At 38.8% G+C, this 19,872-nt stretch overlaps 1 protein-coding gene across 2 annotated transcripts in view; it reads right to left on the reverse strand.

The window, feature by feature from the left end:
* Window positions 1-19,828, reverse strand: part of BACH1 (BTB domain and CNC homolog 1) — a 28,573-nt gene extending 8,745 nt beyond the window's left edge. Inside the window, exons 1-5 of one of the 2 annotated variants that reach the window (XM_057385995.1) lie at window positions 19,717-19,828; window positions 17,030-17,069; window positions 6,832-7,126; window positions 2,607-3,998; window positions 635-841 (exon numbers count right to left, since the gene is read on the reverse strand). In XM_057385995.1, the coding sequence (XP_057241978.1) occupies window positions 635-841; window positions 2,607-3,998; window positions 6,832-7,068 (1,836 nt within the window). In that variant the 5' untranslated portion in view covers window positions 7,069-7,126; window positions 17,030-17,069; window positions 19,717-19,828. The remainder of the gene's footprint in view (window positions 1-634; window positions 842-2,606; window positions 3,999-6,831; window positions 7,127-17,029; window positions 17,070-19,716) is intronic. The other variant, XM_057385994.1, reaches the window with a different exon arrangement.
* Between the last annotated feature and the right edge of the window lie 44 nt (window positions 19,829-19,872).

Below are 19,872 nucleotides of genomic sequence, written 5' to 3' on the forward strand. Positions count from 1 at the left end.
TTGGCTTCTTAAGGAGGAGAAAATAAATTAACAGATGGCTGCAGAGAAACTGGAGCATTAACTCCTCAGCTATAATCTTGATGCAACTGATGAAAAGGCAAGCAACTTCCCAAGTTYTTCTGCATCTTCCGCCTTTTTGAAGGGTCTCGTTTTTAACATTCAAGACTCAGGAAACAGTTCACCAGCCCATGTTGATATGTTCCAAGAACAGTACTTGCACAACTAACAATTGCATAATTGCAAACTTAATCATGAGCAATACCACGAGCCAAAGAAAAAAATCTCAAAGCAAGAAAGGGGAAGAGGCAGAAAACATTGCAGGAGAATGGTCTGGGAATCATTCTGTACAATTAAGTTCAAAGCTTATGGGTTTCAGAAACATCATTCACCATAAATCATGCTCTGATGTATCTTGTATTTGAATGGAAGCAGGTCCACAGAAGGAAAGGTGTGTGTAATTTAAAGCAAAGCTCAGAAAAATCTAGAACGGCTATCAAGAAGTTATACAAGACTGATAGTTTTCTAAGCTTGAGTGGAAAAAGTAGTAAACCACCTCACTCTCAAACTACTCCCAGACAGCCAGTCAGGATGTTTAGAGAAAGACATGACAACAGCAATGAATATTTATACATACCAGTTTTTCAATTTCAGATTCAAGATTTTGTATGCAGTCAAGTTTTCTCTTGCGACATCGCTGTGCTGCAATTCTATTTTTACTTCGTCTTCGGATATCATGAATACAGTCCAATTGTTCAGGTGTTAATTTATGCATTTTCAGAAATGACTGGAAGTCATTTCTGGAAAGTGAGATAATCCTTTGTGCATTAAATGGCAGTTTTACCTAGAATATAAGATACAGTTGTAAATCCAAGGTGGAACTGATATACACAAACACCAAAAAGTCAAGTTTCCATTTTAAGTATTCCTTACCACATAACCCATCTTTCTTCCTACATCTCAGAGAAAATAGCAAACTAATGTATCCATCAGATGATGGGATAAAACCCAGGGGGCTCAGCTACAGGAGTTCAAGCACAGATGCAATGCACATTTTACACTAGATCCTTACAATATTCAGAGTAGGATGAAAGCTACTCATGTGTGCAGCAAATATTCAGGTGATACACTCTAAGAAGTTTCAGTCTGTAACKTAAAACAGGTGTCAAGACTCACTAATATAGTCTAAAGTTTCCCCAAAGCTGTTATTAAGATTGCATCCTGCATACATTTTTACACCTACACCTTTTTTTCCTGCAGGTAAAGTTCATCTGAAGCAGGCATTTCCTTACATACAGAAGTTACAATATTTGTCTTGTATTTCTTAGCGTTAGAGAAGAGAGAGAACGTGCTCTTGCTACTGTTATATACCTGAGCTACAAAAGCACTTGAGACCACAAAGTGTTGATTAATAYTGAAAAACATATTTACCTTTACAAAATAATCACCATGTTTTTTGAGTATCCAACCAAAGCCACTTCATTTTAATCCTTACATTTCAGTATAGTAAGTAGCAGAATATGTTACCTTGCTGTGGTCAAAGATCTGAATTTAGTTTAAAAAGTAAACAGAGAAACCTTTYCTCTGATTGGCTACTACTGGTGGCAAACAGTTAAAAAATAATAATAAAAAAATTCAGAGTATAGTCCTCAGCAATGATGCCCCCTACTTCTCTGTCACATAAAGGTTAGGAATGTTTTTAACCAATTCTAGCCTTTTGTTGGCATTCCAGTTTTTTGTATTGATGGTAAGTTCCACTTACATTCAGTCTCAGTACGGTCTTTCATCTTGAAAAGGAAAAAACCCTAGCACTTTAAGAATAATTGAATTTTCCTAAAATCGAATGATCCATCATGCAGAGGTACGCTGCAATTTTATGCCTGTAAGAACTGAGATGGAAATTGTTCCAGGTATATCACAAAATCTTCTGGTGTTAGACTACTCTTGTATGGTATCTGCCTAAATCACTACCAAAGCAGTAACAAAGGAAGGAAGTGCCAAATAATTACTGCAGTTGGAGGAACAAAAATAACCTTATTTTTGGAGGTGATATTATTAAACACTCTTAAATACACAGCTCCTGAAGCCAGCTTGAAAACTTCATTTTCACTTCACATTTTCACAAATCTGAAACTATGTTTCTCTCCCACCTTCAATCCACAGCCAAGAATAAATCCAAGGAAACAGGTAAGTTTCCACTAAACAAAGGTTCCAAAAAGTTTAGAGTTTTCTTAAATCTAACTGAAGCAGATACAAGAAAATAAAAATCTAAGAAAGAACCTTCACACCTTGATTTAAGACTCACAACTTTTTCTGATAAAGTTGTTCCAGAAAAAAATCTTATAACATCTAATATGGAGGCATCTAACACTTCAATACCTGACTAAAAGTACTTTCATACTTTAATTCAGTCTTCCTGAATTAATGGTGACCTTCCATACAAACCTCTGAATGGTTACTTAAAGTTTCTGTTTCAGACTTTTAAAACAACCAGCCATAGGAAAAAAAACAAATTGAAAACYCACAGAAGACTCAGAATTAGTTTTTTTTTTTTTTTTAATATGGCCTTAAGAGATAGGGAAGAAAAGGATACATCAGGATGTTCTTACCTCACATTCTTGCTCTCTTGCTGAACAGGATTCACTGTCTCCCTCAGTGTCAGTCTCTGAGTCCTCTCCCAAACTTATCACATAGTTATAGGGACACTGTTCTTGCTGCTGTCCCTGAACATAATCTCCACTGTTTATTTCAGAGCTGTTGGAGCACCCTTCAGTACTAAGGTTGCTTATAAAGGGGCAGTTGACGGAACTCAGTGTTGTAAAAGTTCGCTGAGAGCAAGGTTCAGGGCTTTCACTGATCCTGATTCCCAGCCATGGACACTCTGATTTTTTCCCCGAATACACTGGCTCCAAGTACTCTTTAGAAACTGCAGGTGGCAAATGTATTTGACAGGCATCTGTGCTGTGAATATCACTCCAGAACCCCTGTGCTAGCTGTTCTGCTATCTCTCTCTCCACACTGCTTCGATCTCCAGCTGAAGGGATGTTAGTGGCTTCCCTAACGCACAAGTCCACCTTTGAAGATGGGTTACCTTGACTTTCAGTTTTGTCATTTCCAGCTCCAGTACCTGACACAGTTTTTTCAGCTAAGACTGTGTTGTTTTGCATATTACTGAAATTCAAGTTACCATATTGCTCGCAACTATGTAAAATAGACACAGAGTTGAGTCCATGAGGTGCAGCAGAGTTTTGGGGGAAAGCAGCAAGATCCATTTTCTCCACAGGACATGACACATTCTGAGTTACTGAATCTTTCTTTGACTCTTCAGTTTTCTGAATATTTTCTTCCCCTTCTTCCATTTTTACCTGAGTCTCTTCACAGTTTGAGACCAGCTGCATAGGCACACACTCCTGAGCTTTTTGTATGCCATCATTATCAGGTATTTCCTTCTCAAGAGAAGTTGCAAATGATGGTACCTGAATGTCTTTAATACTAGAATTGGACTCTGAAGTATGAACTTTGTCATTTCCAAAAGCTTTCTGGAATTTTCTATACTTTGGGCATTGGGAAGATAAGCTGGAAGCATTACCCCTTTCTAAATGTACAGAATCACAGTTTTGATTGGCATTATCTTGGAGAGCAGGTGATGATTTAGCATTTTCTTCACTTTTACAGGGCTTTGTGTCAGGAACTTGACTATACTCTTTTTCAAGAAGTGCTTCTACTTCATAACTTGTTTCTGGGTCTCCATCATCTGCACTGCCACTTTTAGGGTTTGCTTTCTGGCAATGCTGTGTGCAACACTTCTTCCTAGGACATTCCTGCTGATCCAATTTRAAGTCCAAAAATCTGAATCTGAGAAACTGAAAGCAGGACTCTTCAATGTTGCGTACACCCAAAAATTCGGCACATTTGCAAACTTCAGACACATTGTCTTTATTTAAAACAAGTTTTGCTGTATATGCAAACTGGAGCAAAGGACTAAATCCTTTAAGTGTTACCTATTGAAAAAAAAAAAAGAGAAAAAAGACGCTAGTACAGTCAATTTAGGTTTAATTAGAGGAATACACAAATTTATCTGTCCTCCCGACAGGACAAAACCAGCAAATTTGTTCTATTGTGAAAATCTAGTCAAACTCATTCTGAAACAATTCTTCTGATAAAACTGTATCTTGCACATTTTGTGACAGTTATTTTCTTCACTGTGATCAATCTTTTAATAAGATGCTTTGGCAAAGCAGTACTAAAGGTGAAAAATATTAGTGTATGCTGAAAACCAGTAACTGGATTCCAGCCTCACAAAGAYATTTTCCAAAGAAAGTTGTATATTAATTACTCAAGAGTAAGAATACGCTGCTGGTATTTAATTGTACCTTTTAAAGAGCAATTACTGTTAATCAATCAGTCTTATGCACCCATTGATGTAAAAAAAGCCTGAAAACATGGAGTTTGACCACATATAATTATTTACTACTATTAGCTATCTACTCCCACAGATTAGAAGAAATACACCCAACAACYGCACACCAAACAATTCTCAGTTTAAAGCCCCTTTGGAGTAAGTAATTTTAATTGAACATTTATGTCTTCACAACAATGCCTATCAGGGAATCCAGAGATAAACAAAAATGGTATAGGTAGAAGCTGCCCCAGATCTTTTACACATGAAAAAAAATGACTAAGGAAGCAAGTGGAAAGCCACAAACAGATCCCCATMTTACCAACTACATGACACTTCCTTTAGCCTTTTCTCTGCAAATGAAGGATAAAGCAGTATGTCCACTATTAATAATCAAACCCAAGTCCACACTCTGCTCCCTGCCTTTACTGAAATGAACAGTATTTTATGCTAAATAAAGCACTATACCAATGCATTAACTACACTGAATCCTTCTGCCAGCAAAATAATGAAGTACTCATGCAACTCAATTTAAGAATCAGTTGAGGGTTTGTTTACTTTGTTTTTTTTAGTAGCTGTTTGGTGCGTTCTTTTTAAAGAACACAACACTCATGAAAGGAAGTTGAAGAAATCTGCATAGAGAGCAATTTCTTTAAAACTATCTGTTAACTCGTACAACCTACCTAAAGAATTCTTAAAATAGCATTGGAAATATGCTCTGGAGACACTAGTTATTACACCTCCACATTAATTCATCCTTTATAATGTGGGGAAATAGAATGTAAAAGACAATTTAYTCATAAGCTGCCAAGAAGTCTTCAAACATAGTGTAGTTAACAAAACTGTAAAGTGGATTTACAAATGAGTATCATTCATAAATGAAACTGAAAGAAAAAAATACAATGATATTTTAAAACTGTACTGTCTTTCTATTTAAGGGAGAAACACTGCTAAAAYTGCAGGGATCAAGAGGGGACAAACACTCTACTCCTTTCGCTTTCTCTTACACATTTCTAACTAGCTATGCTCAAAGAAGAACGAACACCAGAAAGACTGTTATTCTGACTGACCTAGAGAAGCAACTCTTGCAGTAGTTATTTATTTTTCCTTGGGATGAAAGTCAAAGAATAAAAACACCAGCAGAAAAAAAACAACAGACCCTACACCAAGATAACAATAGTTAGTACTTACAATATAATATATATGAAGTACTTGAATTCCAAAAACATTTTTGGTATCTCAGATTGTGAGATCTCAGATTGGTGTCTTTCAATTTACACTTCAAGTATTTTGCATGGTTAAAAAGGTTAAAAAAACCAAAAACCACATATTGAACCATGTGATCAATGTTTGCCTCTAATCTTAGATATGCAGTTTCACTAACTGACTTATTTMAAAATCTTTAGCATTTCCCAGAAGAGAAGCTCAAGCTGCTGTCTTACAATGCATTTACCAGGTAAGCGGTAAAATAAATAGAAGACRAGATTCACTTAGTATTTTTGCCAGTTGTTTCAGAAGATTCAGTCTGTACAYCAGCAATACTAGATACTACAATGTAGACTTACAAGGACTCAGTGTAAGTACCACCATTATGTTCTTCCATTTTCTATACTAACTCTGGTTCCTTCCAACTCAGGTTTATTTCATTAATTCATGCCTTTTGTAACCTAACTAAATACTAACTAGAATAATTAAACATATTGGATGCTCCAGATATGCAATACTAAATTTTCTTCCCAATGCATGTCAGATTCTGGCTCATTCCCACTGAATGCGTTGAAATAAAAGCTAAGAATACGTATTTTAGRGGTATGAAAAGGAAACAAATAATTGTAATACATTTTCTCAGTCTTAACAGTAATAAAACATAGTCCCCAACAGAAAAAAAAATAAATCAAGCTGCTAATGATTAGTTTGCAAAAAGGATGGAAAACTTAGCCAAAGGAAAGTTAATTACAGTAAGTAGCAAGGAAAAGATGCAGTTGTGTTACTCAAATATACAAAACCAAATCTTAAAGAAATTAATTCAAAGGTATTACCATTTTAAGCTTTATTTATTACTTGGAAAATGCTCTCTCATCATGTAAAACAACTAGATTTGCAGTATCTCTTTACCATTTAAGGCCTGTTTTTGACAAACATAGYCTTTGAAAGAGGTGCATAATTTAAAACGTAATACACTTAATTGAAAAGATCTCCCCTATACATTTCCCATGACAAAATTCACTTATTTGCAGTCTGTGATAAACACTCTGATCTGTCTAGTCTTTACGTCAACCAACAGCAGCTTTAYAACTGGGAAATTCCTTCCCTTCAGCCCTTAACCCCCCTATTTTAACTATCAGTTAAACCCCAGCCAACCCCTCTTCAAAGAGAATAGAACAAAGCAGATTAGAAGCACTGGCAGGTAAAATGCAGAAGGGAGTGACACTCACCTCTTCCGGTAAAGTGATGATAAGATCAGTGTCCACCTGGCCCACAATTCTTGAAAGGAAGTAACTGCTGCAAGCTGCAAGCACAGCTTTGTGAGCCCGAAATCGCTGATCTTCCACTAAAATGGTAACATCACAGAGGATATCTTGCTTTCGCTGATTATCAAGGCTGAGAAGTACATTGGTACTGTGCACTGAAGATTCATAGGCAAACACCACACTGTTCTCACTTAGAGACATTCTGTATCGCAGGTGATAGTGTGAGGCTCAGTGGAAAGCATGCTTCTGTGCTTCAGATCTGAGGGAGCAAACAAACAAGTTGTACACCTGAAAGTCATGTCCAACAGGAACCTATCGGTACTGAAACATGAGCATGTTAAACATGTACTGCCCTGAACTATTTCTTCTTCAAATTAGTACTCAGTATTTCATATATGTTAATACATAAATACATGYTTGTGTCAATTTAAAGTACATCTTAACTATGATTTTGTGTGGACCAAAAAAAAAACTTCAATTAAAGAACAGTTTTTTCCTCAGCAAGTGATTCAGAGTCATAAATTTACTGTAACACMCAGAAACAATGTAAGCTCTCACTCTCAGTAATTGGTATATTCTAACTCCAACATTATGAAAACAAACAGCTGGTGCAAACTAAAATGTATGTTCTCTCTTCTTTCAAAACTATTTTGTCTGCTAAACCTATCAGGCATTGGTTTTCTCTCTAGAAGAAYGGTGTTTTGTTTTTAAATTTGCATTCTTTACCTGCCTTAGTGCAACCTCTTTTTTCTGCCTTTTCTGTTAATGACTACTTGATTTGTCATATTTGTTACCAGTTTGCTTAACCGATGCAGCCCTATGATTCAGATCACCTAGCAATGGAATACCATCTCATTTCTGACAGAGCAAGGTTCTCATATAACAGTACTAATTGGGTAATAAATAACACTGAAAGTTACACAATATTTAAATCCTTGAAATAAATTCATATATAATGGTTCTGAAGATTCCTGAATTGGCAAAAAAGAGCTAGAGAGAAGGCAGCTCTGCTAGAGAGTGCAAATTTTAAAAGTATTTCCAACTCTGATCCTTACACTGTATTTCATTTTCAACTGAGCCCTTCTTCCAATTAAAAGGAAAAAAAAAAGATTACTAAGAAGTGCCACTGCTCGATCAAGAAAACCACACAGATTTGGAACTAATCTGCAAAGAAAACACAGTATTACTAGWACAACTTATACCTTAACAAACCAAGCATTCAGATTACATTTGACTAGTTACCCCAGAGTTCCTGTAACTGAGCACAGCTGTGGAGACTCACTTCAGCTGACACGGGACTACCTCATCAYTCTATTGCTCAACAGAGGTTGTTACCATCTGCCAGCTCCCAACAATAATAAAAATGTAGCCAGTGCAAATCCTCARGCTTCAGATGTGGGGAAACTTTCACAACATGAGGAGGGCGGAGGGCATGGCCATATTTAAACACACTGCGGAAAAAGCAACCACACTGCCAGCTGTGCTCCTGGTTACTCACTCCTCAAGCTATTTTCATGGCACACAGGCATTTTGAGCAAACTTCTGAACAGAAAGACGGATTAAAAAGATCCTCACATCTAGGGGCAACAGCAGCATGGTAGCAGTCTGGACCCCAGTAAAGTACAGAGTGCATCAGCATTACCTGCCCTTCCCACTCCCTTATGGAATGTCGTGAGCTCAACTTCACCAACAAAATGCACAAACATATGGTGAAAATAAAAGTTCTGAGGGAAAAACCCCCAAAGTTCCACAAATCTGAGTTTTCCCAATGAAGAAGTGGTAGAGAAAAGTGCTATACACCGAGCCGTACACTGTTATCTTTGAGAGCTTATTTTTGGAAGGAAACAGTTTAAATGTTTTCATATACCTAATAATAAGACTACAGAGATTTGTTAACTTAGGAAATATTTAATTTTCAATCAATTTAAATGGGAATRAAATAATTCCCCATGGAMCATTCACAAAATTCTATTTTTATAAGAGCTTTTGAGAAGTAAACAGTGCAATATAAATTATGTATTCCTAACTGGATTGCTCCTTAGCCTTAACTTACCAAACTCCTCATATCTCCATTCACAGCACATGGAGTTTAATAAAGTATAACTCTATATTTGTTACAAGCTAATAAAACCCCAAAACACCAGAGGAATGGAGGACAAAATGGAAAAATTAAAGATTAAATCTGCAATGGTGGGGAGCGCAGGGAAATACTATAGATGAGGACATATTTTGGGTGAACACTTAGGCAAAACTCACGAGGGAGCATRCAGTTAAAGACAAACCTTAAAATGTTCCTTTCTATCTTCTTGGAAGTAAGAACCCTCAGACAGACAACACACATATCATATATGCTGATTTTGTTTTTTCTCCTGATAAAATAATTCCAATATCCATTTCAGTTCATTACACTTCCATAGCACAGAAGGCTAAGAGGAATACTAGTTTATTTCTAYTTTTATAGATACAGACAAATGTATGCAGAGAAGAGTAAACCCTCCTTTTCATTTGTCTGTGTGAGGCACACACCATGCTTTCAAAACAGCTTGTGGACTACTTGAAACACAGAGAGAGCGTCCAATGTCGCAGCTGCCAAAAAAAAAAAAAAAGCTTTCAACATTGAAACACTGCCTTCTGTTTCTTGAGAAGTGAATACTTAGTTTGAGCATAACTCAGTTTAACACTTTACTCTAACAGAATGTTGTACTTCCTAACTGTGAGGACTTCATCAGCCAAGTTATGTCCCCACTATAYTTAAATAGGATGAAAGGTTTTTTAAGGTATCCATAACGTAAAATGCAGCGTTTAATAAGCATTTCAAATTTTAAAATAACATTTAAAAAATCCCACAACAAAAAGCCACACCCCTACACTACACTCAAACACTGAATTTCTCTCAATCTTTGTGAAATATAGTTACTGCCCTAGACGATAAAAAGAAATCCAAAGGTAAAGCACCAGAAAACTGAAAATGCTGATGAAAACAAAAAGCATCAAACAGGAAAGGGAAAATGTAACCACTGTGAAAAGCTGTAACACAAATATGAACAGAGGTCAAACTAGTGAATGTCTGAATTCTGTTTTCCAGTTGTGTAATAAAGGCACAGTAYCACTTTTATGATAGCCAACCACATTTTCCACAGTGGTGTGAGTACAAAATAACTTCTCCATAGCTAGGCTGTACACACATCTACAACAAGGACACTCACTGTCATAGCAAAGATAAAAAGTACACATCTTTTGTAAACTGCTWAATTTCTCTTCTACYATAACTGTTCTTCTAGAGCACTCAAAATACTTAAAATTAATTTATGAATGGAYRGACAAAGAAAGGGAAAGGCACAAAGTAGAGAACACAATTCAATGATGCTTTTAAAAGWAGTTTTATAAAACTTACAAGTTTCTGCTACAACTGTCATATAAGGATAGGCTTACCTAGGCTTTTTTGTCCATTTTATATAATTTAATTTTCTACAAATAGTAATTATCAGGGTCTATTTTTCCCCACTCTCAGAAACATCATATGYAGGCAGCAACCAGGTATTAAAAAGGAAAACTAACACTACAAACAATAAAAAATTAGTTCCTGGGAAACCAGCCTAAACCTCCTATCCATTGTTATTTTAAAAGTAAACTTAAAGCAAGGAAAACTGAAAGTAAGCACAGATAACTTGTAAAAGYATTCCACACATGAGCAGATGACTACATGTCAAAATCACTATACACAAAGGAGGTCTCAATAAGAATGTGAATGAATGCAAAAGATGCTAAGAAGAAAAAACATGCAAGAATATTCTTTAAGGTACTTGTTATAGAAATTAACAATAATCAAAAATACAGAGAGTGCAAAAAATATTTCAAAACTTAAAACAGTTCTTACAATACAGGTTGGAAGGATAARTATGTTGGTTTTGCCTGGCCCGGCTTTTGGAAGGGGGGATGGACAAAGAGGGCTCCTGTGAGAAGCTGCTCGAAGCTTCCACCATATCCAGGAGAGCCAATCCCTGATGGCTCTGAATATGGACATGCTCTGGCCAAGCCTCAGCCAATTAGAGAGGTTGGTTATGCCTCTGTGCTGACATATTTAAGAATAAATCAAAACAAAAAGGGCACACAGTTTTTCCCTAGTCAGAGAAGGAGGTGGTGATAACATGTGAGGAACAACATGGAGACACCAARGTCAGTGGAGAAGATGGGGGAGGAGGTGCTCCAGGCACCAGAGCTGAGATTCCTCYGTAAGCCATGGTGAAGACCATGGTGGAGCAGCTGTCCCCCTGCAGCCCATGGGGTTCACGGGGATGCAGAGATCCACTCACAGCCCATGGGGGAGGTGCCCACACCACAGTGGGTGGGTGCCTGGAGGAGGCTGAGAGACAGCGGGAGATCAAATGGAGAGAGGGGCCCTGCTTCCAGGCTGCACTCCATGGACAAGTGACCCACACTGCAGCAGTTTTTGGAGAACCATCTGCCCATGGGAGGGGACTCACACTGCAGTTTTGAGATGACTGTTGCTCGTGAGATGGACCCATGTCAGAAAAGTTCGTGGAGAACTGTTTCCCGTGGGAGGGACCCCATAGCGCCGCAGAGTAAGGACTATCCCTAAGCAGTGGAAGCAGAACGCAGTGATGGACTGACCAAAACTCCAATGCCCTGTACCCCTGCTTTGTAGGTGGGAAGGAGGGAAGGGGGAACAAATCGTGTCTTCAAGGATTTATTTTTACTTCTCATTATCCTCCTCTGTCTCTGTTAGCAATAAATTCACTTTGTAACTCTAAGTTGAACCTATTTTGCCCTCAGAGGGTTTTCTCCTGGTTCCTTATCTTGACTCAAGACCTTTTGTTAAGTTTTTTCTCTCCTCAGCCCAGCTGTGGTAGGGAAGGGTGACTGAGCAGCTGTTGTGGGTGCCTGGCATTTGGCCAGCATCCAAACCACAACAATAAACAGGAAACAACACAAAAGCTCACCTATCACAAATCCTCAGTTAGTGGAAGAATACTAGTACTGCGAGTACTCTTCAAATTCCTCTCACCTGAAACCCTGCACTTACACTAATCTCACACTCTTGAGAGAAGACAAAAAAAATTTAAAAAGTGAACATATATGCTAGTATAAAACCTACATAAACATTTGAAGCACAATCAATCAAGTTCTGCTTTGAGAACACAACCAAGCCTACCCCTATAGTTTCATTCTTGATCAGTGATTTTGAGATAATGTTTTGCACAAGGACAAAAATACTTCCTCCTCAGTACCAGCTGTAAAACTTTATTCTGCTTTATCAAAGAGAAGTAATTCCATTTTTTCCTCCCTATCAGCATACAATTATGAAAACCAAGCCAAATAGTTACCTGCAAACCATATCTTCAGTAAATTTAGACACCTCTTCATCCAAATGACTATATATACAGATTTATTTCCAAAGAACATAAAAATACTTACCTTAATGAAAATCAGTACTGCAACCACATTTTAAAAAGGAACACACATTTAAATATACAGTATAGAGACCAAACCAAGATGCCTATCCTTTTAAAATAAATCTCTCATCCAAGGTTCATTTTTCTCATGCATGTAAATGTTCATTATTTCATTATTACAGGAAAGTAATTGTGAAGTATAGTGAATATAAGGTATTTTAAAATTAGACTGCAGGTTTGCTCATCCGATTGCTTACAGCTGGTGGTAATTACAGCTCTTTACTAGCTGACTGCAGAATAAAGGTAGATATAAAATCCTTTACTTCCTCCCACCACAATCTCTGCTTTAAAGAGTGACTTGGTGCAGATCCTCGGTAAACCATAAAGTCTCCCCATTGATACTTAAAAAAAAAGTAGGTATTCGAAAGATTAAAATTATTATGGCTGAAACCAGGTAAAGCTATAAGGAACTGCTGTTGCTGAGTTACAGAAGAAAAAAGAGTAATAAAACAGGTAACCCTTTGAGGAATGTACCTAATGCAGGCAGAGTACAAGAGTAGGAACAAAACACCAGAGAAGATCTCATAATAGTGTGATGTAGTCCTCATCCACACATAAAAACCTCACACAAGGAAGCTAAACTTTCATCCAAGCTCTGCATCACCACCACTACATGTAAGAGTATTCAACATGCTGTGGCCAAATAAGTGTCCTGTAAAACTGAAGGAAGCTCAAAAGCATCAAGTTGTTACTGAAGCTTACAAAAGCACACATTTGTGTACATATTTGCCAAAATACTTTTTGAACATTCTGAGTCTGAACATTTTAAGAGTCATTAAAAATACTGTATCAGAGCAAAGAAATGCATTAAAAATACTGTATCAGAGCAAATGATAGTCATACATTTACTACTTTGAAGACTCACACTTTCAGGAAAAACAAAGCTCATTAGATTTTACAATCCTAACTCTTGGTGCTAAATCCAAGGAMAATGAAATTCCCATATCTAATGGTCACCAAGATACAATGGGAACACCAAATYCAGAGGTAGCATCCATCCATACATATCAAAGTTTGTCTTCTGAATCCTTTTTCCCCTCCAAACTACAGATTTTTCAAATTCAGGAAGATAGACTGGAGAAGCCTTTGGTAGAGAAACCATTTGATACTCTCTCTCTCTCTCTCTCCCCCCTCCTGGACAGCTGAGGACCAGTAACCTTTGCAGAGCAGCTACTACTATCCAGCAGGACTTCACTGCCCCTCTGTGACCAGGAATTTCCTTATTACCAGCTGAACATTGAAGAAGAAAGGACTCATCCAAAGACACTTGGATTCAATCCAGTCTAGGATCCAAAGCTAACAATTGTCTCAAGGATTCACTGCCAAATAAAACACAGGAATCTACCTCGTTACCATCAATCGTAACACACCTAAGAACACGTGGGGCAATAAACTAGCAAAACTGACCATAGGTTTTAAGCTCCACTAAGCCACTGTTCTTGCCAGAGCCAAGCAAAAACACTTGAGCAACAAGAGTTACAKCCTATGAGCTCAGTGCTTGCTTTTTAAAGAGAAACAACCTCTTATTTACCATTGGTGAATAAATCCAATTCAGATATTCCAATAAAGTAGAGCTAACTTTTTATTCCTAGAGTCAGATAGCAATTATGCAGGCCTGCATAATTGATCCAAATCAACTCAGTTTACATGTGTTTCTCTTATTTTGGGTCTTTACCACGTATTTCCTGTATGTGATCCATCCAAAAATTACCCAGCTTACTAAAAACTTAAAATCCTATTCCTTAGTATTTTCTTAAGTGAATAAGCATCCACCAATACCACACTGGATAGCAATCCTCTCTAGGAATCACAGTAACTGCCACTTGCAGACTGGTGAAGTTCTGGAATAAGAGAGTAAAGCTCCACTTGGTAGCTACAGAACCCAAGCAGGACAAACCCTGGCTGTCACTGCTCTCTGGGCTGGTTGAACTTGGACATCAGATGTAAACTCAGCCATGACCACCATCATGATAAAGCTAGCAATAGTAATTTACCACCTAGCAGACAATAAGGGTCTGTTCAGCTATAASCATGCTTCTAACATCTCTGTACTCTTGGAAGATTTCAAATTCCTCAACAGCTGGCAAAAATACAATTGCAGACCCACAAAAATATAGCCTAGAGAAAAAAACAAACTCTTGGTGCTACTCCTGGCTATTATACTGATCTACTGAGTAAGTTCTAGCAGRTCACTTGTCTCCATCAGTTCTCTTAATGTTGACATTTACACTTACTTTAACCTACAAAAAAACTTCTGTCACCCACAGATGTGAAGTCCAAAGGGACAACTATCATTTTTTACTGCTAAAACAAGACCGTTTAGGTAAGACACAGCTCATTCAAAATACACTGCAAARGCTTTTCTCCTACAGTTTTATCTCTCGGTCCCTGCCCCCAGCTACCTCCTTTTAAGGAAATAGTTATATTACACACGAACGCCTACAGTGGTTAATAGCTGCTGATTCACAATATGCTGACAAAGAATGAACAAGCATTTTAGTGGGCACATTTATTGCTTCACCTTCAAAAAGACTGCAAAAGAAAAAAGTGACTAAAAAGGCAAAAGGAAAGCTTTGCTGCCCAAGAACAATTATTTCACCTTTAGGAAAAAAAGTATATTTAATATTCAGATATTAGCAGAGTCATAATTCTAAATTGCATTCCTTACTAGCCTAACACCTGAATGATATTCTTCACAGCTTAATGACATAAATGAGTTTTTTAAAAATTACAAGTTTGTATTTTTGTAGCATAATTCTTAAAACGGCATTTGGACTCTTGTCAAGTCACAAGTGAGTATTAAAAAAAATCATGGGAAGTCTGGCAAGTCTTAAGTCTGTGCCAAGAGTCTTAATTTGTTCTCCAGGTTTTAAGACTGAATATACACTTTTTTCTTAGTATTTGCAAGCTATATGAGAACCTGGGACTTGGGAAGGAGAGCATGGAGGATCCTGAGAGTGCTAGTAGTCACAAGCCTCCAGAAGCAATGATTTTAAAAGGACAAAAGAGATTGATACCATGTAACCACAGAAATTTTCCACAGAACAGAAGTTTGAAACATTTCCCTCAGAGGATGACACTAAACCCATATCAAAGCMAAAAAAAACCCATACTACTCTGCAGTTTACCATTATTTTAGATGACAATACTTGTTTAATTTTTGGATCAGGGATAAAAATCATGTTGTGGGATTAGATTTGTTTCACTGCTAAAAAATGAAATGGGTCTGAAGGGATTTCACAGACTTCTYTGAACAATTCCATCACTTACAGCCTTTCAATGGTGCTGGTATTCAAACCAAGTTACTCTGGAAAGATAACAATGCACAGACTTTCTAAAGATCTTTAAAAAAAAACTCAAAGCACCTAACAACAACAAAAATAACCATAAACAGAACACTCCAAAATACCAGTAAAAACTGGTTATATTTTTTCTTAAATAAGAGCTAGGTTACATAAAAAAATATTCACCCAGGATAAGCAAAGCATGCACAACTAAAATCCACTGTGAACTCTTGCCTTTGCTTAAAGACAAACACCTTTGTCTTTAGAGCTACATATTCTACTATATGTTGCTACAGTTAAACTACATGAATAACTTTGGCTTAATCACTTCCACAATCCATTTACAAGTATATATGTCAAAATATTTACRAGGAATACTAAATTAACCATTTAATGTATTGTACTTTAACTTAGAAGGACACAGGAAACAACCTGTAGTAACTGCAGAGCAGTTAAATTGTCAAGTCAAAGAAAATATATTTTGGAAATTATATTTAGAATCTCATTTCTGATATTATCTATTTAACTTTGATTTGTTTCAACAACTGTTCTTCACAGTATGTGAAACTGAAAAAAAAMCCCTGCAAATATTTTAGACATAAATCAAAAGAACTTCAGAAACATTTCTACGAAAACAAAACAGCACAGGTTTATGTGATAATATATGAAAATAAAATTAAAAAAGACAGGCTTTAGATAGCACTAGTAAAGGTCTCCACCAAATCACATCAAGCTGTCTCARTCTTCCCATCCTGAAACTGCAGACTATTTCGTATGTGACATATGATGTCAAAAGACATGCTCTTACTAACTGTAAATAACCATTTTGGGGATGGTACCACATAAAATACTGATCTCCAGCTCTGGGGACCCCAAAATCACATGGACATGGATCTTCTGGAACAAGTCCAGAGAAGAACAGAAAGATGCTCTGAAAGCTGGAGACCCTCTATTCTGGAAATGGGCTGGGAGAGCTGGGGCTGTTCAGCCTGGAGAAAAGGCTCCAGTGARACSTTGGAGCYCCTGCCAGTGYCTAAAGGGGCTTCAGGAGAGCTGGAGAGGGATGCTGGACAAGGGTTTGAAGTGACAGGACAAGCAGGAATGGCTTCAAACTGACACAGGGCAGGGCTAGCTCCTAGAAAAATTCTTCCCTTGAGGGTGGTCAGGCACTGGAATAGGTTGTTCAATGACGCTGGGTCTGCCCCATCCCTGGAACTGTTCAAAGCCAGGCTGGATGGGGATTGGATCAACCTGATCTGGAAGACAGTGAMYCTGTCCATGGCAGGGGGCTGCAAGTGGATGATCCTTAAGGTCCCTTCCAACCCAAACCACTCCAGGATTCTGTGATTTGATGACTTCAAAAGKAGTATGATCAGGGAGAGCGAGTGCCATGTATTTACTTACCAAACTATCTGTCAATGGGCCAAGACTGGAATCCAAACACCTACAAACATTAYGTTGACAGTTCAAATAAAGTCATTCACAAACAAAATATCTCAACAYAATTCTAAAGATTAATTGAATATTCTTTAAGACACAGGGTCTCATCTCAAGACATTGAGTTACTGATACTCTAGGCTTCACCTCTCCTACTCTCCAATATATGTTTAATGATTAAACTCAATTTATTTGTATTTCACCAATGCTTCTAAAGTCAATTATCCTTCACAGCACACTTTCCCCTTTTTAAAGCTTCAGTAGCTGATCAGTCAGTTGAGTCTTAATCTGACCTAACTCACATTTATACAAAATATTACTTTTTCCCTTTGTACTTAAGACGAACAAGCCTAAAGAGGGTCTTCACTGAAAAACACTGCAAACAACTAGAGACAGAGTGACTTTTGATGCAGCCTACAATTTACTACAGCAAAGTAAGCCTTTCCTCTTACTTTCAGTCCCCTCTTCAGACTGCTTACCTCTGAACTAGAGGTGGGGCCTGGGAAAGCTGCAGGTGGATCGTCACACATTATCCCCACTGTGGTCACAGCAGGCTGAATCTACACAACTTAATGATTGTTTCAGYAGTTAATTTTGGCTCACTCAAGATTTTGCTCCTACCCACACTTGCMTCAACTAACATGCTACCTCTAGTTTAACTAAGGACTACACATAAACAGGACTTACATTATGAATACCACAATGATTTTTCCTATCCCCCAAAACCTCCCCCATGAAACCTTCAGTGCTCAAATTCTGCAGGAGAATTAAAATGCCAGCATTCAGACACAAACACGAACCCTGTGACTGATCTACCACTCCTGTCCTCTCCACACCAGCATGCCCAGTGCTGGGAGAAAGATGGGACTATGATTAAAMGAAAACCCATGAAGTATTTATGGAAACACTTTGATTATCAAGACTTGGAAGGGGGGGGTGACATGACAAGGAGACTTGTTGAGCTATGCTTCCCTAAAGCATAGGGCAGAGTTATTTGGGACTTAAAGAACTCACATGGAAAGACCTGTCTGTTCTCCACCCAGCATGAGTGCCTACCTGATCCATACAATAAAGGAACAAGGTTTGAGTTTTAATACTAGYCCATTCTTATAATAACAAACTTATTACTGTTCAAAATATCCTTTACATAAGAATTTTGGAACCTATTAAAAGCAAATAAAATTAACACATTAAGATCTTCCACATTCTTGCATATAAACTGAAAGAYACAGCTGATGGAAGTTAAAGCTCTACTTTAGCATTCTGCTTAAAATCAGGAGTGTGCTAATGAAGTAAACTTCCCAAGCACTCCACTTAGTATGCTTTTGCTCACTTCACAAAATGCACCCAGACAACAAGAGTAGGTTCTTTTATAGAAGAGATTAGAAAACACACTCTACAAGTTCTCAAGAATTCCAAATACTAAGGGTTTCAGTAGTCAGGTCAAAAGAAGCCCTTCTGAAAAACACAGTGTGTATTCAGTTTTCAATGACAACTGTTTCTCTCTGCAAATCTGCCTATTTTGGGCCTCACTGCTTGCTAAGGTACATACAGGCTTACTCACACACCTTAGGGCACTCAAGAGTAATTATACTATTTAAGTCACCGTTAAACTCATATTACAAATCATATTTTGTGATTTACCTTAGATGGTTTGACTCACCATGTTGACAGGAATATAGTCCCTCAACCTCTTTGCTTTCTGGCTTAACACTTGAGATTAAAGAACTGACTCTATATGCTAGAGCATTCTGAGTGCCGCATCACCTTAATTTAAAATGCTTCTGGACTGCAATTATATCATTACTGCAGCCAGATGTTTTTCAGAGAAATTGCCTTCCTCAAGTGCCTCAAATTAACGTGTTTGTCAAAAAATTCACTGTCTACAGAATTATCGTTACTGCTAGAACACTTCCTCTTTTTAAATTCAATAAGCATTTGGAAGACCGAGTTGTAGACGATTTTGGGATTACTGTTTATTGTCATGCTAAAACGGATAATTATTCTTTCGTGATTACTACATTTTCACCATGCCCCAAAACAAGCCACGGATTTCACCGCACCGAAGAGGACGGACAGGATTCGTATTTCGTTGTTTACAGTCTAAAACAGACCCTTCCCGGCTCCCACCAAAGGGAAACAAACACCGGCTGCTCTCTCACCCCGGCAGAGCGGGGCTCCCGCCGCATTCCCAGCGGAGCTGAGCTGCCCCTTTCGCACAGTGCCGGGGAACGCGGCGTGGGAGAGTCACGCCTGTGTCAGCGGGGCACAAGGGCACCCGTGTGAACCGGGCCGAGACACGGAGCCAGGAGGGGCACGGGCTCCGGGGGAAGGAGCGCAAAACCCGCACCACAGCAGCGCAAGGGAAAGGCACCGCCAGTGCCCGGCGCTGACRGGGCGCCTCCGCCACCGCCCCGGCGCCCCCGCGGGCGGAACCCCCGGCCCTGCACGGCCCGGGCCACAGCGGGCCGGGTCACAGAGTGCGTGCTGCGGGCGAGAAAGGGCCGCAATCACTGACCTCACCCCCGYGAACGCGCCGCGACCCCCGCCTCACCGCGCCCTCCACCCGAACGGTGCTGCCTTCGCACGCCCGCCACCAACCCTCACCCGCACACGCTCCCGCCGGTGGCCGGTTCGGTTGGGCGCGGCTTTACCTGGGTGCCCGCTGCCGCGGGCCGGAGGGCAGCAGCAGCAGCAGCGCCGCCGTCTCGCCCGTCCTCTCCCGCCGCGCTCCGCCCGGGCCCGGCCGCTCCCGGCTCCGGCTGCGGCCCGACTGCGGCGCGCGCCGTCAGGTGACCGCCCGCGGCCCC

Source organism: Malurus melanocephalus, unplaced genomic scaffold (genome assembly GCF_030028575.1).
Source record: "Malurus melanocephalus ecotype Western Australia unplaced genomic scaffold, MMel_1.1 scaffold_899, whole genome shotgun sequence".
Classification (NCBI taxonomy): domain Eukaryota; kingdom Metazoa; phylum Chordata; class Aves; order Passeriformes; family Maluridae; genus Malurus; species Malurus melanocephalus.